Below are 22,880 nucleotides of genomic sequence, written 5' to 3'. Positions count from 1 at the left end.
AAATAGAGTGTTGCTTTGTGCAAGTTATTTACAGGTATGAACTAGACACAAACCAGATTAAGCTTCCCGTTGGCCTCATCGAGGGGCACCTACTGGGCACAGACGTCAGTTCAAAGTCTATTTTTTTATTTACATTCGGTTGAGCTGTCAACTAGTGCGAATTCAACAAAACAATTCACCACCGTATCCGCCGATGTCGCACTTCCGCATCTTGCCGTGAAAGGTGACAGAGCTAGAGCGGTGTTTGTCAGACCATGAGACACCCCCCCCAAAAAAAAAATTCTAAAAGAATCGGTCTTCTCACGTCTTTAGCGTCCGAACGGGTTGGCCTACAAACTATTATGACCCCTCTATGAAAAGGTGAGACTCTCACTAATATGTCTGTCTCCGGTTGGCTCTACGACCCCCACAAACGTCTTGGGACTCGTATGATGTCGGTACAGCCGATCTGCCAACTTGAGACTCTTGAACAGGTACATGTCGGTTGTTTTGCTCTAGGACGCCCACAGGCCTCACAAGACTCTTCTGAAGGCACCCCAGTCCCATTTTTTATTTTTATTTTAATGAATGGAAGTATCTCTTAGTCTTATATCTCCCTCTCTAACTTTAAGCATCAGCTGTCAGAGCAGCTTACCAATCACTGTACACAGCCAATCTGTAAATAGCACACCAAACTATCTCATCCCCATATTATTACTTACCCCCCTGCACTCCAGTATCTCTACTTGCACATCATCATTTGCACATCTATCACTCCAGTGTTAATTGCTAAATTGTAATTATTTCTCCTCTATGGCCTATTTATTGACTTACCTCCCTACTCTTCTACATTTGCACACACTGTACATAGATTTTTCTATTGTGTTATTGACTGTACGTTTGTTTGTAACTCTGTTGTTTTTGTCGCTTTGCTTTATCTTGGCCAGGTCACAGTTGTAAATGAGAACTTGTTCTCAACTGTTCTACCTGGTTAAATACAAATAAATAAAAATATATGGAAACTGTTTAGTATCAAAAATAATGGGTTAAATGCATGTAAAAAAAATATTATATCTCTCAGATACAGTACCAGTCAAAAGTGTGGACACCTACACATTCAAGGGTTTTTCTTTATTTTTACTATATTGTAGAATAGTGAAGACTATCAAAACTATGAAATAACACATACGGAATCATGTAATAACCACAAAGTGTTAAACAAATCAAAATATATTATATATAGTAGCCACCCTTTGCCTTAATGACAGCTTCGCACACTCTTTGTATTATCTCATCCAGCTTCATGAGGTAGTCACCTGGAATGCATTTTAACAGGTGTGCCTTTTTAAAAGTTAATTTGTGGAATTTCTTTCCTTCTTAATTTGTTTGAGCCAAATCAGTTGTGTTGTGAAAACGTAGGGGTGGTATACAGAAGCTAGCCCTATTTGGTAAAAGACAAAGTCCATTTTATGGCAAGAACAGCTCAAATAAGCAAAGAGAAACTACAGTCCATCATTACTTTAAGACATGAAGGTCAGTCAATCCGGGAAATTTCAAGAACTTTTAAAGTTTCTTCAAGTGCAGTCGCAAAAACCATCCAGCGCTATGATGAAACTGGCTCTCATGAGGACCGCCACAGGAAAGAAAGACCCAGAGTTACCTCTTCTGCAGAGGATACGTTCATTAGAGTTACCAGCCCCAAATAAATGCTTCAGATTTCAATTGACACACACATCTCAACATCAACTGTTCAGAGGGGACTGTGTGAATCAGGCCTTCATGGTCAAATTGCTGCAAATAAACCACTACTAAAGGACACCAATAAGAAGAAGAGACTTGCTTGGGCCAAGAATCACAAGCAATGGACATTAGACTGGTGGAAATCTGTCCTTTGGTCTGATGAGTCCAACATTTTAGATTTTTGTTTCCAACCACCGTGTCTTTGTGAGACGCAGAGTAGGTGAACGGATGATCTCCACATGTGTGGTTCCCAATGTGAAGCATGGAGGACGAGGTGTGATGTGGGGGTGCTTTGCTGGTGACACTGTCTGATTTATTTAGAATTCAAGGCACACTTAACCAGCATGGCTGCCACAGCATTCTGCAGCGATACACCATCCCATCTGGTTTGCTCTTAGTGGGACTATCATTTGTTTTTCAACAGGACAATGACCCAACACACCTCCTGGCAGTGTAAGGGCTATTTGACCAAGAAGGAGAGTGATCAAGTGCTGCATCAAATGACCTGGCCTCCACAATCACCCGACCTCATCCCAAATGAGATGGTTTGGGATGAGTTGGACCGCAGAATGAAGGAAAAGCAGCTCACAAGTGCTCAGCATTTGGGAACTCCTTCAAGACTGTTGGAAAAGTGTTTCAGATTAAGCTGTTTGAGAGAATGCCAAGAGTGTGCAAAGCTGTCATCAAGGCAAAGGGTTGCTACTTTGAAGAATATAAAATATATTTTGATTTGTTTAGCACTTTTATGGTTACTACATGATTCCATATATGTTATTTCATAGTTTCCGAACTTTTGACTGGTACAGACACTTCAGAACAAACTTATTTTAGATGTTATGTCGCCATCTGTTCCATGTAGTGAATCTGTTATTCAATGTGTTTGTAAGGTCAAAAATGATTTATCTAATAAGTGTTTTATATATTTATGTTTATAGTTCAAAGAGTCTTGAAATTCCAAATCAAATAGCCAGAAGGTTGTGGGTTTATTAGGCCACTGTGGACAAGAATAGGGGTGTAAAGATCTCCTTTATAGTAAAAGCATTGCATGAATCTATCATTGTATTTGCAGGTCAGAGAAAAAAATTGCCTTTTATAAACATTTCATGCAATTCTACATCATTTTACATATTAGCAGAATATTTTTTTAAATCACACAAATTACAGGGCAAGAATGGACAGAGGGATGTGTTCATCTTATCATATTTCTCCAATGCCAAATCAGTCCATCTTGATTATTGTCCAGTCGTGTGGTCAAGTCCCGCAAGAAAATACCTAGTTAAGCTGCAGATGGCCCAGAACAGAGCGGCAGGTCTTGCTCTTCATTGTAATCAGAGGGCTAATATAAATACTACGCATGCCAGTCGCTCTTGGCTAAGAGTTGAGGAGGGACAAAATGCATCACTTCTTTTTATAAGAAACATTAATGTGTTAAAAATCCCACATTGTTTGCATATTCAATTTACACAGCTCTGGCACACACATACACTTCCCCACCAGACATGCCACCAGGGGTCTTTTCACAGTCACCAAATCCAGAACAAATTCACAAAAGCGTACAGTATTATATAGAGCCGTTCCATCTCATATTGCTGAAATGAACAGGAAACCTGGTTTAAAAAAAACCAGATAAAGCAACACCTCACGGAACAACATCTTTCCCCTATTGACCTAGATAGTTTGTGTGTATGTATTGATATGTAGGCTATGTATGTAGTTCTGTCCTTGAGCTGCTCTTGTCTATTAATGTTCTGTATTATGTCATGTTTGTGGACCCCAGGAAGAGTGGCTGCTGCTTTTGCAACAGCTAATGGGATCCTAATAAAATACCAAAACTGACCCTGTTTGCAAATAATTAAATCTGAGAAGTCATTAGGAATCTGAGCATGGTACTTTCAAAGTTAGGCCTATCTTTCTACCTCAGAGTAGACCTACCGACGCAAAAAAATTTAAGTTTTAACTGCTGGCTAGTCTTCTTCCGTGGCTTAAGCCAATGAGTGAAGGTCACAAGTGTTTCCCTAAAAGCTGTCGGCGTTTAAACATCTATTGTACAGAAAGTGAATAGCTTAATCAATTGGCAGTGACAGAATTAGGTTACATCCCAAGTAAAGTCAATTTTTTGTCTCCTCGGCTATAGAAGGTTGTAGCTCAGCCTCAATGTCAAAGGAACAAAACAATGATATCCCCATATGCATCGGAGTCAGGTCTTTTCCGGGTATTTACAGCTTGTTTCTAGCATAAAGCATCGCGGACCAAAACGCTGTTATAGATCACTTTATGCTGTATAATCTGAGCCGTTTAATTTTTTTCAAAGTCTTAAACTCTTAAATAAAAAAGGTAGAACTATGGCATACCCTCTCACACCCCCCAATTTGAGTCTTGGTTTTAACTTAACAGCCCTTCACTGACATGGATGTAAGCCATTTAACGAGTGCATGGTGGGTGGAGGAATTGACCAACAATGTCTGTCAAACAGGTAGGCCTACCTGTTATTTCTTAAATAGGAAGAAACAGGCTCCAACATAGGGTCTCTTGTTAGTAAAGTCTAATTAAAATGAAGAAGGTTGAAATGAATTATGGCTACTCGAATTTGCCTACTTTCAGCAGCATGAGCTGTCTATTTCTGATTGATTGTGCCGAGGGTGCTGCTTCAAGTTTCAGCTCCACAATATAAGTTACTCGAATCTGGCTTTATTGTGAGATCAATAATTCTGATAAATACATCACGGACAAAAAGCTATCAAAGTTGAACTCCAGTCCTCCTTATCTTCACGCTCTCCTCAATCTGAACAGAATTCGGCTAGTCTACACGCAAGATAGTGACTTTTTTGGACTAGACCTAATAAAAAAATATTTCCGGAAAAAGCCTTTGACTCTCCTCCTGAACTGCCACTGTAGGCCTACACAGCACAGCCATTGGTTTGGCAGCACACAAAAACAATTTTGATCAGCAAGAGCAGAGCAGGCCGTGGCTCAGGGTTGAAACAGCCATTGCAGTGTGTAGTGCAGCCTAGTTTTATTAACACCATCCCAGCAGCTATCTTAGAAAAATAACTTTGTTTCTGTTCTTCTCCGACAGTGGAGGCTCCTCAGAGGATAAAGGGGAGGACAATCTTCCTCAGTGAATTTTAGAAAAATACAAAAAACTTGAAAAGTTATCCATTTCAGATAAAACTATACTAAATATCGTGGATCATTTAGCTGTTTGATTTTGAATTTTAGGACTTCTTTAGGTATATAAAACAATTATTGAAAAATGATTTGATAAAATATTGACTTTGGCCTTTACTACTATAGCCAATAGAAACGCATTGAATTACACATTCATAAATGGCAAAAAAAGACATTCAAAAAATAAATCATAAGGAGTAAGGTTTTGAAGTGTCTTGTCCTATATCTAGGAGATATAAGAAAGCTCAGGAAATATTTTTGTTGGCAAAAAACTACCTCCTTTTGTTTGTATGGGTTACCTTCAGACTTGAGAATTGTGGGGGTCGTAAAAGCAAAACACCACTGTGTTCGTGAGAGTCTCCCCTTTCCATAATAGTTTGTAGGCGAAACCGTTCGGACGCTACAGACGTTTTTGTGAGAAGACTGATTGGGATGTCTCATGGTCTGACAAAACCGCTGTAGCTCGGCCACCTTCCACCGCAGATGCAGAAGGCCGACATAGGCAGATGCACTCAGCACATGCAAAAAAAACCTGATATCTCTAGCTTAAACTGACGGATTTTGATGGGGATTTAAAAAATTATTTTACTTAGATTGATGTACGGGTGCTTCAATAGACTCAAAGATTAAAACACACTGTTTTGCAAGGAAGGTCTACAGTAGCCTCAACAGCACTCTGTAGGGTAGCACCATTGTGTAGCCAGAGGCCATCTTGTTTCCTTCCTCCTCAGGGTACATTGACTTCAAAACAAAACCAAGGAGGCTCACGGTTCTCACCCACTTCCATCGACTTACACATTAATTATGACAACTTCCGGAGGACGTCCTCCAACCTATCAGAGCTCTTGCAGCATGAACTGACATGTTGTACACCCAATCAAAGGAAAAGATAATGAATCTAGTACTAAAAGCATAAGCTACAGCTAGCTAGCATTGCAGTGCATAACCTGTGGTGAGTAGTTGACTCAAAGAGAGAGAAAGACAATAGTTGAACAGTTTTCAACAAATTGATTTCTTAAAAAATGAAGGAGAAGCAAGAGGGAGAGAGAGCTAGCTATATACATATTTTTTTTTTTTACACTTTCACTTACTTAGCTAGTGAATGCACCTAGCTAGTTTACCCTGATCAAACACCGGCTCAAACAGAGAGGGATGCTATGTTAGCTAGTTGGCTATCCAACACTGGAACTCTTCCAAGTTAAGGTAAGCTTTTGGTTTTATTCATGTATTTCCACCGGGACCCACTGTTGTAACTGCTAAACTGCTTGCCGAGTGTACACTGTACTACATGATTGTAGCGGGTTTACTAACGTGTTAGTTCTAGTAGCCATGTTGACTATGACGTTAGCTAATATGCTGACAATGATGTAGGCTGTGGGTAGTGGTTAGCAGTTATGATGTGTAGGTTTGGAAAGGTTTTTTCGCTCGGTCATAGACAGCTGATGTGTTGTGCACAGAAGTCCACAAGCGAAGGGACAAGGTGAGAGGAGGAGAGCACGTAGACGCGAGAAGGAATTATACAACAAGTAGTGATCATGCTGTTTGAATGTGGCTGCTATGAAAGTGAACTGTGTTTGCGTGAGATCAGGGATGTATTCATTCAGCCGATTCTGTTGAAAAACGTTTGTTAAACTGAAACAAACGGAACGAAGCGGGGATAAACATACCTCAATTTTTCCAATAGAAACTCTTGTTTGCAACTGTTGAACTAATGATTACACCCAAGATTAAATGTGCCAATGTCTGTCACCTTGGTTACTCAAATTCTCTCGACCTGTGCAGCTATGTTATAAACTTTCATTCATAGGCTAGGTTGTAGCAACCACATGATGGGTATTGGGAAAATGTTAGTATCAAATAGTATCTTAAACCTATCGATGTTACATTGAGCTGGGTGAATGGAATATGAATGACAGTCATCCAATATGCTGTAATAGAAATAAGGCCATGCTCATTATATATATATATATAAAACATTGTCCTCCCTCATTTTAAAAAGGCACCAACCGCCACTGTTCTCCGGGCATGCACTTCTTAGCCTTTAGCCTATGGATCATTTGATTGCGACCACACTAAATAGCCTATAAGCACATTTGATATTGTGCGCACGGCGGAGAATCAGAGATGAGGGGCGGCATCGGGCACACATTGATATATAGCCTAATAAGAAACTAATTTAAAAAACACTGAGAAATATCCACATTTCATCAATTACAAATTACATGACCCTCCCATGGACTAAATTGTTTTCTTTAAATGTAAACCCTCACCCATTTTCCTCCAGGTAACCATTAATGACCTTTAAATGTCTATCCATCCCTTAGGAGATAGTTGAGAGCCAATGCTAACTAATGTTAGCACAATGATTGGAAGTCTATGGGTATATGTTAGCATGCTATCAGATACCCAAAGACTTCCAGTCATTGCACTTATGCTAGTTAGCAACTTCCTTCAAACTGCACCCAGAGAAAATTGTATCCACAAGTTCATCTCACTCTGGGAAAGTAGATCAAGGGCCTCATTGCCAAAATCCCAAGGTATCCCTTTAAGTAACCTTCTGTCTTATGTAACCATACCAAACAACATATCAATTTGAGTGTCCCAACCCATATTTATGTGTACTATTTTACACCTAGTCTATGAGACCAGGCTGAATGCTCACATCCTTTGCTGCGATGACCCCCTTTGTAGAGCTTGTAATTGGATTGATAGAGTAAATACATTAAGTGATTTGCATGATTAAAACAGTATATACGTTGTAATTTTTTATGCTAAGTAAAAAGTATGGTCAATTAAGTCACACTTTCCTTTTCATTAGGGACAGATAGTTTGGACAGGTAGCCAACTGCTTGTAAAATGTATGAAACATTTTAGAGTATGATGAAGCAAAAGGGGGTTGAGCGCATGTTCATTGAGGAAACAGTGCATCCTGTAGTCTATTTCGAGCCCAAGAAAATGCGTCTCATCAGGAAAGCACAATACACTGCAGGTTTTCAGGTAATATTTTACAGTAGTAGCCTACAGTAGCTACTGGATGACTGATTGGCAGCATGATTTTAATAATCCAAATAATAATCAAATGAGATGGGGGCAAGCCTTAAAGATTTGACAGGGAAATCTAGGAAGGAAATTTGACCTCAGTCAAAGAGGAAGAGGCATAGCAAGATGTTTCACTCTCGCCAAAATATGTATAAAATAGAATTTGTTCCTATGGGCTTATTTTGGACTTAATCACCTGCCTTCGGGACAACGACTCCATTGTTGGGGCGGAGATAAGAGCATCTCGTCATTATATACCGATCTCTGCCTCACTAGCCTACTGCTGCTGCGTACTGTATCTTACGACTCACTGGTGAGGGGACCAAATGGCTCAATACATTTGGTAGCTAGCGTACGGTACTTGTGGATATACATTAGCTACGATATCTCAGAAATATGTATGTATTTAGCAGACAATTACATTTATGACTTTAGGTAGTTAAGTTAAATACCGACCGTGCAACTGCGTTCTCCTTGTCAGGGGTAACGTTATTCAGTTGCTTTGTCGGAAAGCAGCAGGAGCGTATTGGTCTGGTTTGGCTAGCAACACAATTTAGCTAACTGTTAACATTTTATTTGTATTAACAAACAAGCTAGCTAACTTACCCGTGTGAAACCAGTCTGAGGTAAGTGAAAGGGCATGTTTTATAATCCAGTTATTTTACCTGTTGACGTCTGCCAGTGAAGCTAGTTAGCTAGCTAACGTTAGCTACCCACCCCCTAGCCGACTAAACTGGAGTTGAGTTTACCCACCCTCTGCTCTCCAGCCAGGTAACTAGTCACTTGAATACTAAAATAGTGTAGTTAGTTAGTTAACCAACTAAAGTGTAACCCAGTTTACTGTAAAAATTGACTAGCTAGGTAGTTAAACGCAATTCTAGCTAGCTACCTGATTTGATAGTTAATCTTGTTCATTATTACATTTTACATTTACGTCATTTAGCAGACGCTCTTATCCAGAGCGACTTACAAATTGGTGCATTCACCTTATGTTATTAGCCTTGACTTTAGCTAACTAACTAGCCACAATGTATGTGTACACTGACTGTTGTCATGTCCATTACTCCACTACTAGCTAGAGCAGCTGTTTGCCTCTAAACATAGTTATGTTTGCCAAGCACATTAGGATAATTAAACAGCTAAATGAGTGCAAAAACGGATGTATTCACCAACTGTTAATGACCTAACTAACGTCGGGCATCAAACAGTTGCTGTCATCTGTTTTTTTGGGGTTGTATAATGTAGCCTCATGTGAAATCAACAATAGCCTACAGTATTGTAGCCAGCATTTTAAATTATACTCCACCAGCATTAATCATGTGAGTAGCAATACATCCTTGAAATACAAGTTTGTGCGTCTTCTTGATTGACCAAAAGCAGACCGATCACATGTCAATCTGGCAACATTTCAGGGACTAGAATGCTCCCAATCAATGTCAATATTTAAATGAGATTGCTCTAGATCAGACGACTCCGGTTGTCACTAGCCAGTGAAAATTGCTATCACAAAAATTCATCCCAAAACAAATTAATGAGTGGTCAATAACACTAATGTAAAAATAATTTTAACAAATGTTTCATTTTGTCGTTAAATCCCTTAAGGAAATCTGTTGCAGCTCAAATCTACTACAAAACCCACAATGCAATTCTCTCGCTGGGCTAGGTAGCTCGAAAACATAGCTACACACAATAGTAGGAGAGTCAATATAAGCATGTGAAGTAACAAGCTAGCTGTAAAATCGCCTAAACAAACAGCACTATCAATTTAGAAGTCTTACTCACCGAGTTCAACTTCCAGTTCGTTTCTGCCACTGACCTATAAACGGCGTCTCTACCCAGTACGAGAGCAGAGTAACGTTGCTTTCCCACAGAGATACTTTTGAGGAGATGGGGTACTCCATTAGAATCGTATTAACGCCCATTGTGAACATTACCCATAAATCGTCCATGGGCCACGCGGTGCATTCTGTGACAATGAGAGCTCTCCTTCAAGAAGTGAATGGGAGTCAATTGAGCCCTAGCTCAAAAACCAAACGTTGGCATGAATTTCGAGAAATAAGAAGTACAACGTTGCAAACCATTTCCAAGGTGTGCGATAATTAACTTGTTCGCTGTAATATCATATAGCTTTGGAATCATGCCATTACGTACCTTTGAGGAAAATAGGCAACTTTTTCGACTTACTCAAAATTTGAGAAGGGATTGCGTGACGATTAGTTTAGCAACCGCGTGATTTAGCATGACGATGTGATGGGTCGACAGTCAGGACGTTTCTCCATTCATTGATTGTTTTCTCTCCTTTATTTAATATCTCTGTTTCACAGACACAGGGCGCATTGCGACATGGTACTTGAAGGAGAAACAGAGTTGAATAATTTTGGACACTGTTTAGATAAAGCACATCGAAGGGAAATCTTTTATGATTCATGACGATATAAGCGGATGGATGTGTTCTAGACAATTATGCCCATACCATCTATTGGTTGCTTTGGCGATCTGGAGTGCATTTCATTGTTTTGAAAGCGTTATGAAATATGATAGTGTTATTTTCAGTGACGAGTTAGGTTGGGATTAGTCATAATTATAACTTTGTGGTAACTAGTGAGGACCCGACTCGGGATTCAATACTCAGTAACAAGAAACCGAGGTTTACAACTCTTAATATCATTATTTACCGAATATGTTCAACCATAGGGCTTAGGCTGTATAGGCTATGTCATAATTTAAAGCTTCAATATGTAACTTTTTTTGGTGACCTGACCAAATTCACATAGAAATGGGATTATAGATATGTAATTCTCATTGAAAGCAAGTCTAAGAAGGGGTAGATCTGTTCTGTGCTCCATTTCAATGCTTCCAGTTAAGTTTCGTTTTTACTTTCGGTTTTGTACACCAGCTTCAAACAGCTGAAAAATACAATGTGGTTATTGAAAATATATTTCACAGCTGTTTAGATGGTACGGTGATTCTCTATACTTGCTTGTTTTGTCACATACACTGAAATTAGTTGAACTATTAGAATTTTAGCAACCAGGAAATGTCAGTGATTTATGCATATTGCACCTTTTTAAGATATGGGCTTTGTATGCCCTATCTGTGTATATACACTACTGTTCAAAAGTTTTGGGTCACATAGAAATGTAAAATACATGAAATGAATAGGAAATATAGTCAAGATGTTGACAAGGTTATAAATAATGATTTTTAATTTAAATAATAATTGTCCTTCAAACTTTGCTTTTGTCAAAGAATCCTCCATTTGCAGCAATTACAGCCTTGCAGACCTTTGGCATTCTAGTTGTCAATTTGTTGAGGTAGTCTGAAGAGATTTCACCCCATGCTTCCTGAAGCACCTCCCACAAGTTGGTTTGGCTTGATGGGCAATTCTTACGTACCATACGGTCAAGCTGCTCCCACAACAGCTCAATAGGGTTGAGATCCGATGACTGTGCTGGCCACTCCATTATAGACAGAATACCAGCTGACTGCTTCTTCCCTAAATAGTTATTGTATAGTTTGGAGCTGTGCTTTGGGTCATTGTCCTGTTGTAGGAGGAAATTGGCTCCAATTAAGCGACGTCCACAGGGTATGGTATGGCGTTTCAAAATGGAGTGATAGCCTTCCTTCTTCAAGATCCCTTTTACCCTGTACAAATCTCCCACTTTACCACCACCAAAGCAGCCCCAGACCATCCCATTGCCTCCACCATGCTTAACAGATGCCATCAAGCCATTTTATAAATTATGGCGCATTACCTCCACTGACCTCGTTTGTCTTTCAGTCACCCACGTGGGTATAACCAATGAGGAGATGGCACGTGGGTACCTGCTAGAGGTCGACCGATTAATCGGAATGGCCGATTTCACGTTTTCATAACAATCGGTAATCGGCATTTTTGGACACCGATTGTGGCCGATTTTAATTTTATATATATATATATATATATACTGCTAAAAAAATAAAGGGAACACAAACAACACAATGTAACTCCAAGTCAATCACACTTCTGTGAAATCAAACTGTCCACTTAGGAAGCAACACTGATTGACAATACATTTCACATGCTGTTGTGCAAATGGAATAGACAACAGGTGGAAATTATAGGCAATTAGCAAGACACCCCCAATAAAGGAGTGGTTCTGCAGGTGGGGACCACTTTTCAGTTCCTATGCTTCCTGGCTGATGTTTTGGTCACTTTTGAATGCTGGCGGTGCTTTCACTCTAGTGGTAGCATGAGACGGAGTCTACAACCCACACAAGTGGCTCAGGTAGTGCAGCTCATCCAGGATGGCACATCAATGCGAGCTGTGGCAAGAAGGTTTGCTGTGTCTGTCAGCGTAGTGTCCAGAGCATGGAGGCGCTACCAGGAGACAGGCCAGTACATCAGGAGATGTGGAGGAGGTCGTAGGAGGGCAACAACCCAGCAGCAGGACCGCTACCTCTGCCTTTGTGCAAGGAGGAGCAGGAGAAGCACTGCCAGAGCCCTGCAAAATGACCTCCAGCAGGCCACAAATGTGCATGTGTCTGCTCAAACGGTCAGAAACAGACTCCATGAGGGTGGTATGAGGGCCCGACGTCCACAGGTGGGGGTTGTGCTTACAGCCCAACACCGTGCAGGACGTTTGGCATTTGCCAGAGAACACCAAGATTGGCAAATTCGCCACTGGCGCCCTGTGCTCTTCACAGATGAAAGCAGGTTCACACAACACATGTGACAGACGTGACAGAGTCTGGAGACGCCGTGGAGAACGTTCTGCTGCCTGAAACATCCTCCAGCATGATCGGTTTGGCGGTGGGTCAGACATGGTGTGGGGTGGCATTTCTTTGGGGGGCCGCACAGCCCTCCATGTGCTCGCCAGAGGTAACCTGACTGCCATTAGGTACCGAGATGAGATCCTCAGACCCCTTGTGAGACCATATGCTGGTGCGGTTGGCCCTGGGTTCCTCCTAATCCAAGACAATGCTAGACCTCATGTCGCTGGAGTGTGTCAGCAGTTCCTGCAAGAGGAAGGCATTGATGCTATGGACTGGCCCGCCCGTTCCCCAGACCTGAATCCAATTGAGCACATCTGGGACATCATGTCTCGCTCCATCCACCAACGCCACGTTGCACCACAGACTGGCCAGGAGTTGGCGGATGCTTTAGTCCAGGTCTGGGAGGAGATCCCTCAGGAGACCATCCGCCACCTCATCAGGAGCATGCCCAGGCATTGTAGGGCGGTCATACAGGCACGTGGAGGCCACACACACTACTGAGCCTCATTTTGACTTGTTTTAAGGACATTACATCAAAGTTGGATCAGCCTGTGTTGTGGTTTTCCACTTTAATTTTGAGTGTGACTCCAAATCCAGACCTCCATGGGTTGATAAATTGGATTTCCATTGATTATTTTTGTGTGATTTTGTTGTCAGCACATTCAACTATGTAAAGAAAAAAGTATTTAATAAGATTATTTCTTTCATTCAGATCTAGGATGTGTTGTTTAAGTGTTCCCTTTATTTTTTTATATATATTTTATTTAACTAGGCAAGTCCGTTAAGAACACGTTCTTATTTTCAATGACGGCCTAGGAACGGTGGGTTAACTGCCTTGTTCAGAGGCAGAACGAAAGTTTTTTAACTTGTCAACTCGGGGATTTGATCTTGCAACCTTCCGGTTGCTAGTCCAACGCTCTAACCATACGCGAGTGCAGCAAGAAGCCAAGGTAAGTTGCTAGCTAGCATTAAACTTAACTTATAAAAAAACAATCTACCTTAACATAATCACTAGTTAACTACACATGGTTGATGATATTACTAGTTTATCTAGCGTGTCCTGCGTTGCATATAATCGATGCGGTGCCTGTTAATTTATCATCGAATCACAGCCTACTTCTCTAAACGGGTGATGATTTAACAAGCACATTCGGGGAAAAAGCACTTTCGTTGCACAAATGTGTACCTAACCATAAACATCAATGCCTTTCTTTAAAATCAATACACAAGTATTTCTTTTTAACCTGCATATTTAGTTAATATTGCCTGCTAACATGGCTTTCTTTTAACTAGGGAAATTGTGTCACTTCTCTTGCGTTCCGTGCAAGCAGTCAGGGTATATGCAGCAGATTGGGCCACCTGGCTCGTTTTGAAATGTGTGAAGACCATTTATTCCTAACAGACCGTAATTAATTTGCCAGAATTGTACATAATTATGACATAACATTGAAGGTTGTACAATGTAACAGCAATATTTAGACTTGGATGCCACCCGTTAGATAAAATACGGAACGGTTCTGTACTTCACTGAATGAATAAACGTTTTGTTTTCGAAATGATAGTTTCCGGATTTGACCATATTAATGACCTAAGGCTGGTATTTCTGTGTGTTATAATTAAGTCTATGATTTGCTATTTGATAGAGCAGTTTGACTGAGGGGTGGTAGGCAGCAGCAGGCTCGTAAGAATTCATTCAAACAGCACTTTCGTGCGTTTGCCAGCAGCTCTTCATTTGTGCTTCAAGCATTGAGCTGTTTATGACTTAAAGCCTATCAACTCCCGAGATTAGGCTGGTGTAACCGATGTGAAATGGCTAGCTAGTTAGCGGGGTGGGCGCTAATAGCGTTTCAATCGGTGACGGCACTCGCTCTGAGACCTTAAAGTAGTTGTTCCCCTTGCCCTGCAAGGGCCGCGACGTTTGTGGAGCAATGGATAACGATGCTTCGAGGGTGGCTGTTTTCGATGTGTTCTTGGTTCGAGCCCAGGTAGGGGCGAGGAGAGGGACGGAAGCTATACTGTTGCACTGGCAATACTAAAGTGCCTATAAGAACATCCAAAAGTCAAAAGTATATGAAATACAAATGGTATAGAGATGAATAGTCCTATAATTTCTATAATAACTACAACCTAAAACTTCTTACCTGGGAATATTGAAGACTCATGTTAAAAGGAACCTGGGAATATTGAAGACTCATGTTAAAAGGAACCACCATGTTCTCATGTTCTAAGCAAGGAACTTAAACGTTAGCTTTTTTACATGGCACATATTGCACTTTTACTGTCTTCTCCAACACTTTGTTTTTGCATTATTTAAACCAAATTGAACATGTTTCATTATTTATTTGAGGCTAAATTGATTTTATTTATGTATTATATTAAGTAAAAATAAGTGTTAATTCAGTATTGTTGTAATTGTCATTATTACAAATAAATAAATAAAATCGGAGATGGGAGAGGCAGGACTTGCAGCGCAATCTGCGTCACAAATAGAACTGATTTCTATTTTAGCCCTTGGCAACGCAGACGCTTGTTTGCGCACGCGCAATAATTGGATAATATAGATTTAAAAATGTATTTTGCAACGCTCGCGCACGCGATGTAGTCAGGGTATTAGTGACCCCAAACTTTTGAACAGTAGTGTATATGCTAGGCCTGCGTGTGCACTAGGATAGGTCCCACATTTTAGTAACCACAGGCTCTTTTTGTCTGCCTGTATGTTGACCAGAATTAGAAGCCTCTTACTGGGAAATACCCAGCTAAAGTTTAGGGTATGTGACTTGCACTTCTCTCTGTGAGAGACTACTGCTTAGTTGAAGTGTAAACTTTTATGTCTGAATGAGTAACATAGCGAAGTCACAAAGCCATGTTCTTCAGAATCTGTAAAAGCTGAGGATCTAGAGACCTAGGTTGTAAAGGAACATTCTGTCAGATTTCCTGTGTTGTACATGTGTCAACACTTCCCGTGACCCCACCGCCCTTGTCTCATTTGCACACTACAACCCCTTACCAGCATACTGTTCAAGAAGTGGAAGAACAACACATTGTGAAATATTTATTCTCTGTTCTGATTGCTTGACTTAAGTTCGAGAGGGGGTAAGGGTATTTCCCAAATGGCACCTTATTCGCTACATGGTGCACTACTTTTAGGGATCTGGTCAAAAGTAGTGCACTATGTAGGGAATAGGGTGCTATTTGGGATGCAGACAGAGAAAGCCGGTTTTGATGAGTAAGGTTGATAATGCGGGCCAGGGAAAGTGAAGGAAGGCACTGAGGCATTGGAGTAAATACAATACAGTGCTTGTAACATGCACTCTGCAGGATGCACTGCACAGCCATGGGAATGAGGAAAGGAGCATCAGACAGTGATGATTCGCATACAAACCTTACATTGATAATTATTAACCAGTAGACAGCCTTGTTTATCATAGGTCTACATCTGTCTTTTCTGTATTAGGTTACTCATTATAGCCTGTGTCCCAACATTAGGCTCTAACTGGTTTGGTGAGAACAATAGGCAAGAAATAGGCCTACAAGTGCAAAATTGCAAATGCTCATCATTGTGTTGATTGCAATGTATAGATACAACCTGTGAGAACAAGTTAATCATATTTAGGCAGTTGATTGAAGAAAAACATTTGTTTGTGGTTGAAATACTGCTTGGACAAGCAATCAAAATCTAAGTTAATTAGTCGCATACACAGATTTGCAGATGTTATTGCAAGTGCCGTGAAATGCTTGTAATCGATTTTAATTGATAAATGATTTACGCCTACCTTTTGATGGTGTGTGCAGTGCATCCTCATTCGCTATGAGCAAATACAAAGGTTAGGCCTAATTGTTTAACAGGGTCTTTATGCATTGCTAGTTAGTGTTATGTATGTGGACTACCTTAAAGTTAACTCCTCTAAATATTTGAAATAATGTTTTGTTAGCAATGAAATAGAAAAATGCAGAGCACTTGACCCCTGACTTCTGCCACTCTCTTGGCCCATTTGGGCCATAGTGTCCTCTCTACTGTCCATTTTTCTCCATCGCTAACAGTACTACAGGAGAATAAAAAAGAATTGTTTCCAAAATACATTAGAATACCAGATTTGACGTCCAAACCCTACAATAAGTACCCAGTTGCATCATTTTGTTTACTTGTCTTCCTCTGCTATTCCAGAGAAGGAGGCCAGTTGCCTTTGACTTGTCCTAGATCACATGTCAAACTCTCCACAGAGGGCCGAGTGTCTGGCTTTTCACTCTTCCCTTGTACTTGTTTGATGAATTAAGGTAGCTGATTAGTAAGCAATTCCCCTCACCTGGTTTTGTAGGTCTTATTTGAAAGAGAAACAAAAACCAGCAGACATTATGTCCTCCATGGAATGAGTTTGACACCCCTGAGATGATTGTGTGGCTGGAAGGTAGACGTGAAGTTACGAGAAAAGATAACAAGGAAAACAATATAAAACACGTTTGTGCTGACTGATATTCAGAAGGATATTGTTTGGGCCGGAGCACTAGATTTCTGTCAGGCTTTTTAAAAGCTATGTTCAAATCCTTCATGTTATGTCTGATCTTGGACTACGTCCCCATCCCTCCTTTCTGTTTTGATGGAGGCACCTGTCTTTTGGGCTGAATATTAAGATTGTGTGCATCTGAAGCAGAGCCAGCCATTACCCCCATGGAGTTGCCAGAGGCTGTGTATCTTGTGTCCGAAATAGTGCTGCTCTATTCCCAGCTCCCACCTGCACTATCATGCACTATGGATATGGCTGCAGGATAAAGCCGGCGCTAAAAGCATTCCTCGCCATTCTCTCCACCGTCTTGTTATATACTCGGACAGTGTAGTTTCTATTTTTAGCCAGTGCCAGGTTTAGCCTTTTTCCACACTCGCCGTGAAGGTCATGGGGGGCTTTTGGCGGTACTGCCGGTGACAGGCAGGGGGTTAAGCAGGTGAGGGCCGCTAGGCGGTGGGTCTTGTAGACGGGGGACAAGGTGTCAAGTCATTGTTCCAGACCTGAGGTCACAACAGCTCTAGAAATAGGCTGTCTCAAATGGCACCTATTCCCTAAATCAACTATATTCGTCTGTTGACAACCCCTGCCTTACATAGTGCACTACTTTTGACCAGGGTCTGTAGGTATAGGGTGGCATTTGGGACATTAGTCAGATTTTTAATTTGTAGAGGTGATTTTCTTGGACATTGTGTTTAAGTTGTGTAGTGATGTGATTTTATATACAGTATTTGGCAACATTTTGGACACCTACTCATTCAAGTTTTTTTTATTTTCTACATTGTAGAATAATAGTGAAGACAAAACTATGAAACAACACATTGAATCATGTAGTAACCAAAAAAGTGTTTTATATTTGAGATTCTGAAAGAAGCCACCCTTTACCTTGATGACAGCTTTGCACACTGTTGGCATTCTCTCAGCCCGCTTCATGAGGAATGCTTTTCCAACAGTCTTGAAGGGATTCCCACATATGCTGAGTACTTGTTGGCTGCTTTTCCTTCACTCTGCAGTCCAACTCATCCCAAACCATCTCAATTGGGTTGAGGTCGGGTAATTGTGGAGGCCAGGTAGTCTGATGCAGCACTTGAATCACTCTCCTTCTTACATTTACATTTTACATTTTAGTCATTTAGTAGACGCTCTTATCCAGAGCGACTTACAGTAGTGAATGCATACATTTCATACATTTTTTTTTCTGTGCTGGCCCCACGTGGGAATCGAACCCACAACCCTGGCGTTGCAAACACCATGCTCTACCAACTGAGCTACAGGGTCAAATAGCCCTTAAACAGCCTGGAGGTGTGTGTTTCAGGTGTGTTTCAGGTCATTGTCCTGTTAAAAAACAAACGATTGTCCCACTAAGCGCAAACCAGATGGGATGGCGTATCACTGCAGAATACTGTGGTAGCCATGCTGGTTAAGTGTGCCTTGAATTCGAAATAAATCACTGACAGTGTCACCAGCAAAGCACCATCACACCACCTCCTCCATGCTTCACGGTGGGAACCACACATGCAGAGATCATCCGTTCACATACTCTGCGTCTCAAAAAGACACAGCGGTTGGAGCCAAAAATCTCACATTTGGACTCATCAGACCAAAGGACAGATTTCTACCGGTCTAATGTCCATTAATCGTGTTTCTTGGCCCAAGCAAGTCTCTTCTTCTTTACTGGTGTCCTTTTAGTAGTGGTTTCTTTGCAGCAATTTGACCATGAAGGCCTGATTTCAGTCTCCTCTGAACAGTGGATGTTGAGATGTCTGTTACTTTAACTCAGTGACACATTTATTTGGCCTGCTTTTTCTGAAGCTGGTAACTCTAATGAACTTATCCTCTGTAGCAGAGGTAACTCTGGGTCTTTCTTTCCTGTGGCGGTGCTCATGAGAGCTAGTTTCATCATAGCGCTGGATGGTTTTTGCGACTGCACTTGAAGAAATGTTCAAAGTTCTTGAAATTTTCCGGATTGACTGACCTTCATGTCTTAAAGTAATGATGGACTGTCGTTTCACTTTGCTTATTTGAGCTGTTCTTGCCATAATATGTACTTGGTCTTTTACCAAATAGGGCTATTTTCTGTATACCACCCCTACCTTGTCATAACACAACTGATTGGCTCAAATGCATTAAGAAGGAAAGAAATTCCAAATGTACTTTTAACAAGACACACCTGTTAATTGAAATGCATTCCAGGTGACATGAAGCTGGTTGAGAGAATGCCAAGAGTGTGCAAAGCTGTCATCAAGGCGAAGGGTAGCTACTTTGAAGAATCTCAAATAGAAAATTGAATTTGATTTGTTTAACACTTTTTTTGGTTACTACGTGATGCTGTATGTGTTATCTCATAGATTTGATGTCTTCACTATTATTCTACAATGTAGAAAATGGTAAAAATGAAGAAAAACACTTGAATGAGTAGGTGTGTCTAAACTTTGACTGGTACTGTATATTTTTGCAAATAAACTAGTTTTATTGTAGATCTGTGCTTATTTCAAGGATGGCAACTTCCTGGTTTTAAGCGTATCAATTTTGTTCAACAGGCATGAAAGTTGAGAACTGTCTTAAGCACAAGTGTATTACCCAGAGCATACTAACATCACCCTGTTGTTGGACAGGTAAACCTCTAGACAGTTGTGATTGCGGAGATGTCCAAGGCTCCAGATTCCCCTGCACGGTCCCGCTCCAGATCAAAGTCCAGATCCAGGTCTTACACACGGTCTCGCTCGAGAAGCCGCTCCAGATCCAGGAAGCACCGCTACAGGTGAGGTTTATTTGAACTTCCTTCCCCTATTTGGTGGTCAATTGTGAAACATTTCTGTAAAAAAAAACAATGATAAAGCCTTGCATTAGTGTTGGACGATTTTACGATTGCATCTTCTATCAACAATGTTTTTCAGCCATCGTCGATGAGGATGACATTGATGTCACAAACTATGTTTTAGCATATTTGAGTCTGGCAGGGCAGCAAGCACACAGCAGGGCGACATGCCAAATGGCCTATTCCCTATTTGCCATAACCTAAAATGTTCAATACATGTGTGGTAGTTGCTAATGCAAGAGAGCAATGTAGAAAGAATGGATGTCAGATGGGGCCTAATGTGTGTTTTGTTGTTTTTCCCTCTCCTCTCCAATGTTGGATGATGATCATGGGCCTTTTACAGCAGACACTGTCTGGCTTATTGTTTTAAAATCTTCATTTACCCTTTTTTCTCCCCATTTGATTTGAATGTGACTTGTTGGCTTAGCCTACTCAGAGAGAGAGACTCTCTCCTTGCAAACCAAACCAACAATAGGCTATAGACCTACACATAGGCTACTATCAATAAAAGTTAAACTAATATTTACGAAGTGTTTATTAATGTCCGTAAACTGGGCATATAAGCTCATGTAGCAGAACTTTCAATAAGCGGGAACAAAAGATTAATCGATGATGAGTTGGTGTCATAGTTGTCTGAAACAACTTTAGATTTTGAATAACTTACAAATTGTGCATTTATATGAAAGTTGACCACAGTCAGAAAACTATTAACACTTGCATGAACATTGGTTTAGGCTTAAAACGAATAGGCCTATTATCCAGGCTATGCCTTTTGCATAAACTGTACAAATCCTAAATATAGGCATATAAAATAGTAAAAAAAAAAAAATTTTGCAAATAAGTCTTTCAAGATTTGACAGTATTTTTGCCTATAAGATATGTATTTTGAATATAGGCTCCATTTTAAAATGAAAGTGCAATGAGGAACCATTAGGTCATGTTTTTGTTGCCAAGTCTTAGGTAGGCCTAAAGGTTTCTGGCAAGTAACACAAGCGTGTTCACCTTTTCTGCCCCAGAGTAGCGCACTCAGCAGGATGATTCACTTGTTAATGTTGAGGGAGGTCCTTAGACCTGATCATTTTTTTTTGCATATTCTGCAAGTGACTTCGGTCAGGTCTGCTGCTGATCCCTCACCTTTATCATTCGGCCTGAAAGCGAAGACCTGCTTTCTTTTCCACCAAGTCAGCCATCGTTTTTTTTCCCCTTTTGATTCAGCATAAGGCAGGCTATATTATAAGTGAAATCCCATCACTTCCTTTTTATGTCGGAAAGTAGCGTTCGTCACTAGTTACCACAGCCACAAAGTCATAAAGCCAGCTTATTTCTGAATTTCTCTTCTTAAAATGTGATTTTAACCTTAACCACACTACTAACCTTATTCCTAACCTTTAAATTGCGACCAAAAGGCAAATGTAGCCTAATGCCCGATGTCCACCAGATGCATTTTCTTTCTGGATGTCTAGCCAGCATTTTCTGTACTTGATGTCCAAGTGCTTCACTTTTCAACTAGCTAAAAGCTAGCTAGTTGAAGTCTGTGTACTAACGTTTGTACCACCGCGCGATAAAGCAACGCAGGAGTTGAAAATATTGAACGAATGTGGTACACTGAACACACCGCAGCCTAGTACGGCACCCCCAACGTAGCGTTACGGACTGCTCCATTGACAATGAATGACTTCCGCCGGAACACAGTTTGCATCTGGTGGACATAAGGCGTAATGGAAGAATGCTGCAAATGCGCATACCTAGATGATCAAGATGAAATAACAATGGCCTACACCTGATATGGCTATAATATTTGTTTTTTAAAGGTAGGCTAATAACTGATATCTGAGTATTTTTTGGATAAGAGAAACATGGCCCTACCAATTTGAAAATCATTCTATAGACTAGATCTTTTTTTAAATAACTAGGCCTAAGACTGTTTTTTTATTTATTTTTTTAACAATGATTTAATGACTTTGTTTGTGGCTTAGTAACAATTTAAATAACAAAAATGACATGCACCTAATCACAGTTCTGGTATAACCAATGTGAACTTGTTTTTCCCACCAATTGACCCCTCTGTGTCTGTCTGCAGCTTCCTCAAACGCACAGAAAAGTAAGTTGATACTGTGATTTCAAAATGTCTAAAACCATGACTAAAGAGAGACTATCAACAAATACAACAGAGCTCCTGTTTTTGAGTGAGTTCATGTTTACGTTTTTATTCAACACGTTTATAAGCCATGAAATGTGCTTCGCCACTCGCGCTGCAACCAGCATTGCAGCTTAAATAAATTAGTAGCAAAATGTATTGATAGGCTGGAGTTATTATTGGTAGATGTGTTTTTTTGTAATATAGAGGAATATCACTTTCTCTGGTCATAGGAGTAACAACATGAATTTGTGCATGAGGCAGAAATAATGTGGTATGACTCGATTTTTGCTATCAGCTGGAAGACTGTCCCCTTTTTGGTCAGTCTACATGGAGGGCTAAGGGATTGTCTGACGGTGGGAGGTTGACCTTGTGATGCTCTCCCTCCACTGAGACAGCCCATCAGCTGCAGGCACAATCAGTCCAGTAAAATATTTTAAAAAGCACATTTATTTAAATGTATGCTCACTCAGCTGTGCCTCACAAGTAATACCACAAGTGATGATATTTTACCAGTGTGATATTCCTCAAGTTTTAAAATATATATTTTTTATGGTCTGAGAAGAACATTGGCAGGACAGTTCGAGCATAACCAATATGCAGTGATAATGTATTTGGCATATAGTCTACTACAAACCTCAATGTTACAGAACTGTTTTAATAGGTTAGTGTTGCACAGGCTTATGTTTAAAACAATTCTGAGTGGAAGATCTTGGCCTTCATTTTGACTCTGTAATCTCGGCTC

The 22,880-nt window shown here is 40.5% G+C and overlaps 1 protein-coding gene across 7 annotated transcripts in view; it reads left to right on the top strand.

Annotated features, from left to right (window-relative positions):
• thrap3b (thyroid hormone receptor associated protein 3b) overlaps positions 1-22,880 on the top strand; it is a 46,240-nt gene that overhangs the window by 7,920 nt on the left and 15,440 nt on the right. The window contains exons 1-2 of one of the 7 annotated variants that reach the window (XM_014142606.2): positions 7,860-7,884; positions 19,796-19,941. In XM_014142606.2, coding sequence (XP_013998081.2) covers positions 19,826-19,941 — 116 coding nt within the window. In that variant the 5' untranslated portion in view covers positions 7,860-7,884; positions 19,796-19,825. Of the gene's footprint in view, positions 1-7,859; positions 7,885-8,027; positions 8,553-19,795; positions 19,942-22,880 lie in introns of those variants that run through there. The other 6 variants (XM_014142601.2, XM_014142609.2, XM_014142603.2 and 3 more) reach the window with 6 other exon arrangements.

The sequence above is a fragment of the Salmo salar genome, chromosome ssa14 (genome assembly GCF_905237065.1).
Source record: "Salmo salar chromosome ssa14, Ssal_v3.1, whole genome shotgun sequence".
In the NCBI taxonomy this organism is placed as follows: Eukaryota; Metazoa; Chordata; class Actinopteri; order Salmoniformes; family Salmonidae; genus Salmo; species Salmo salar.
This window is presented reverse-complemented; position numbering and strand designations above follow the sequence as displayed.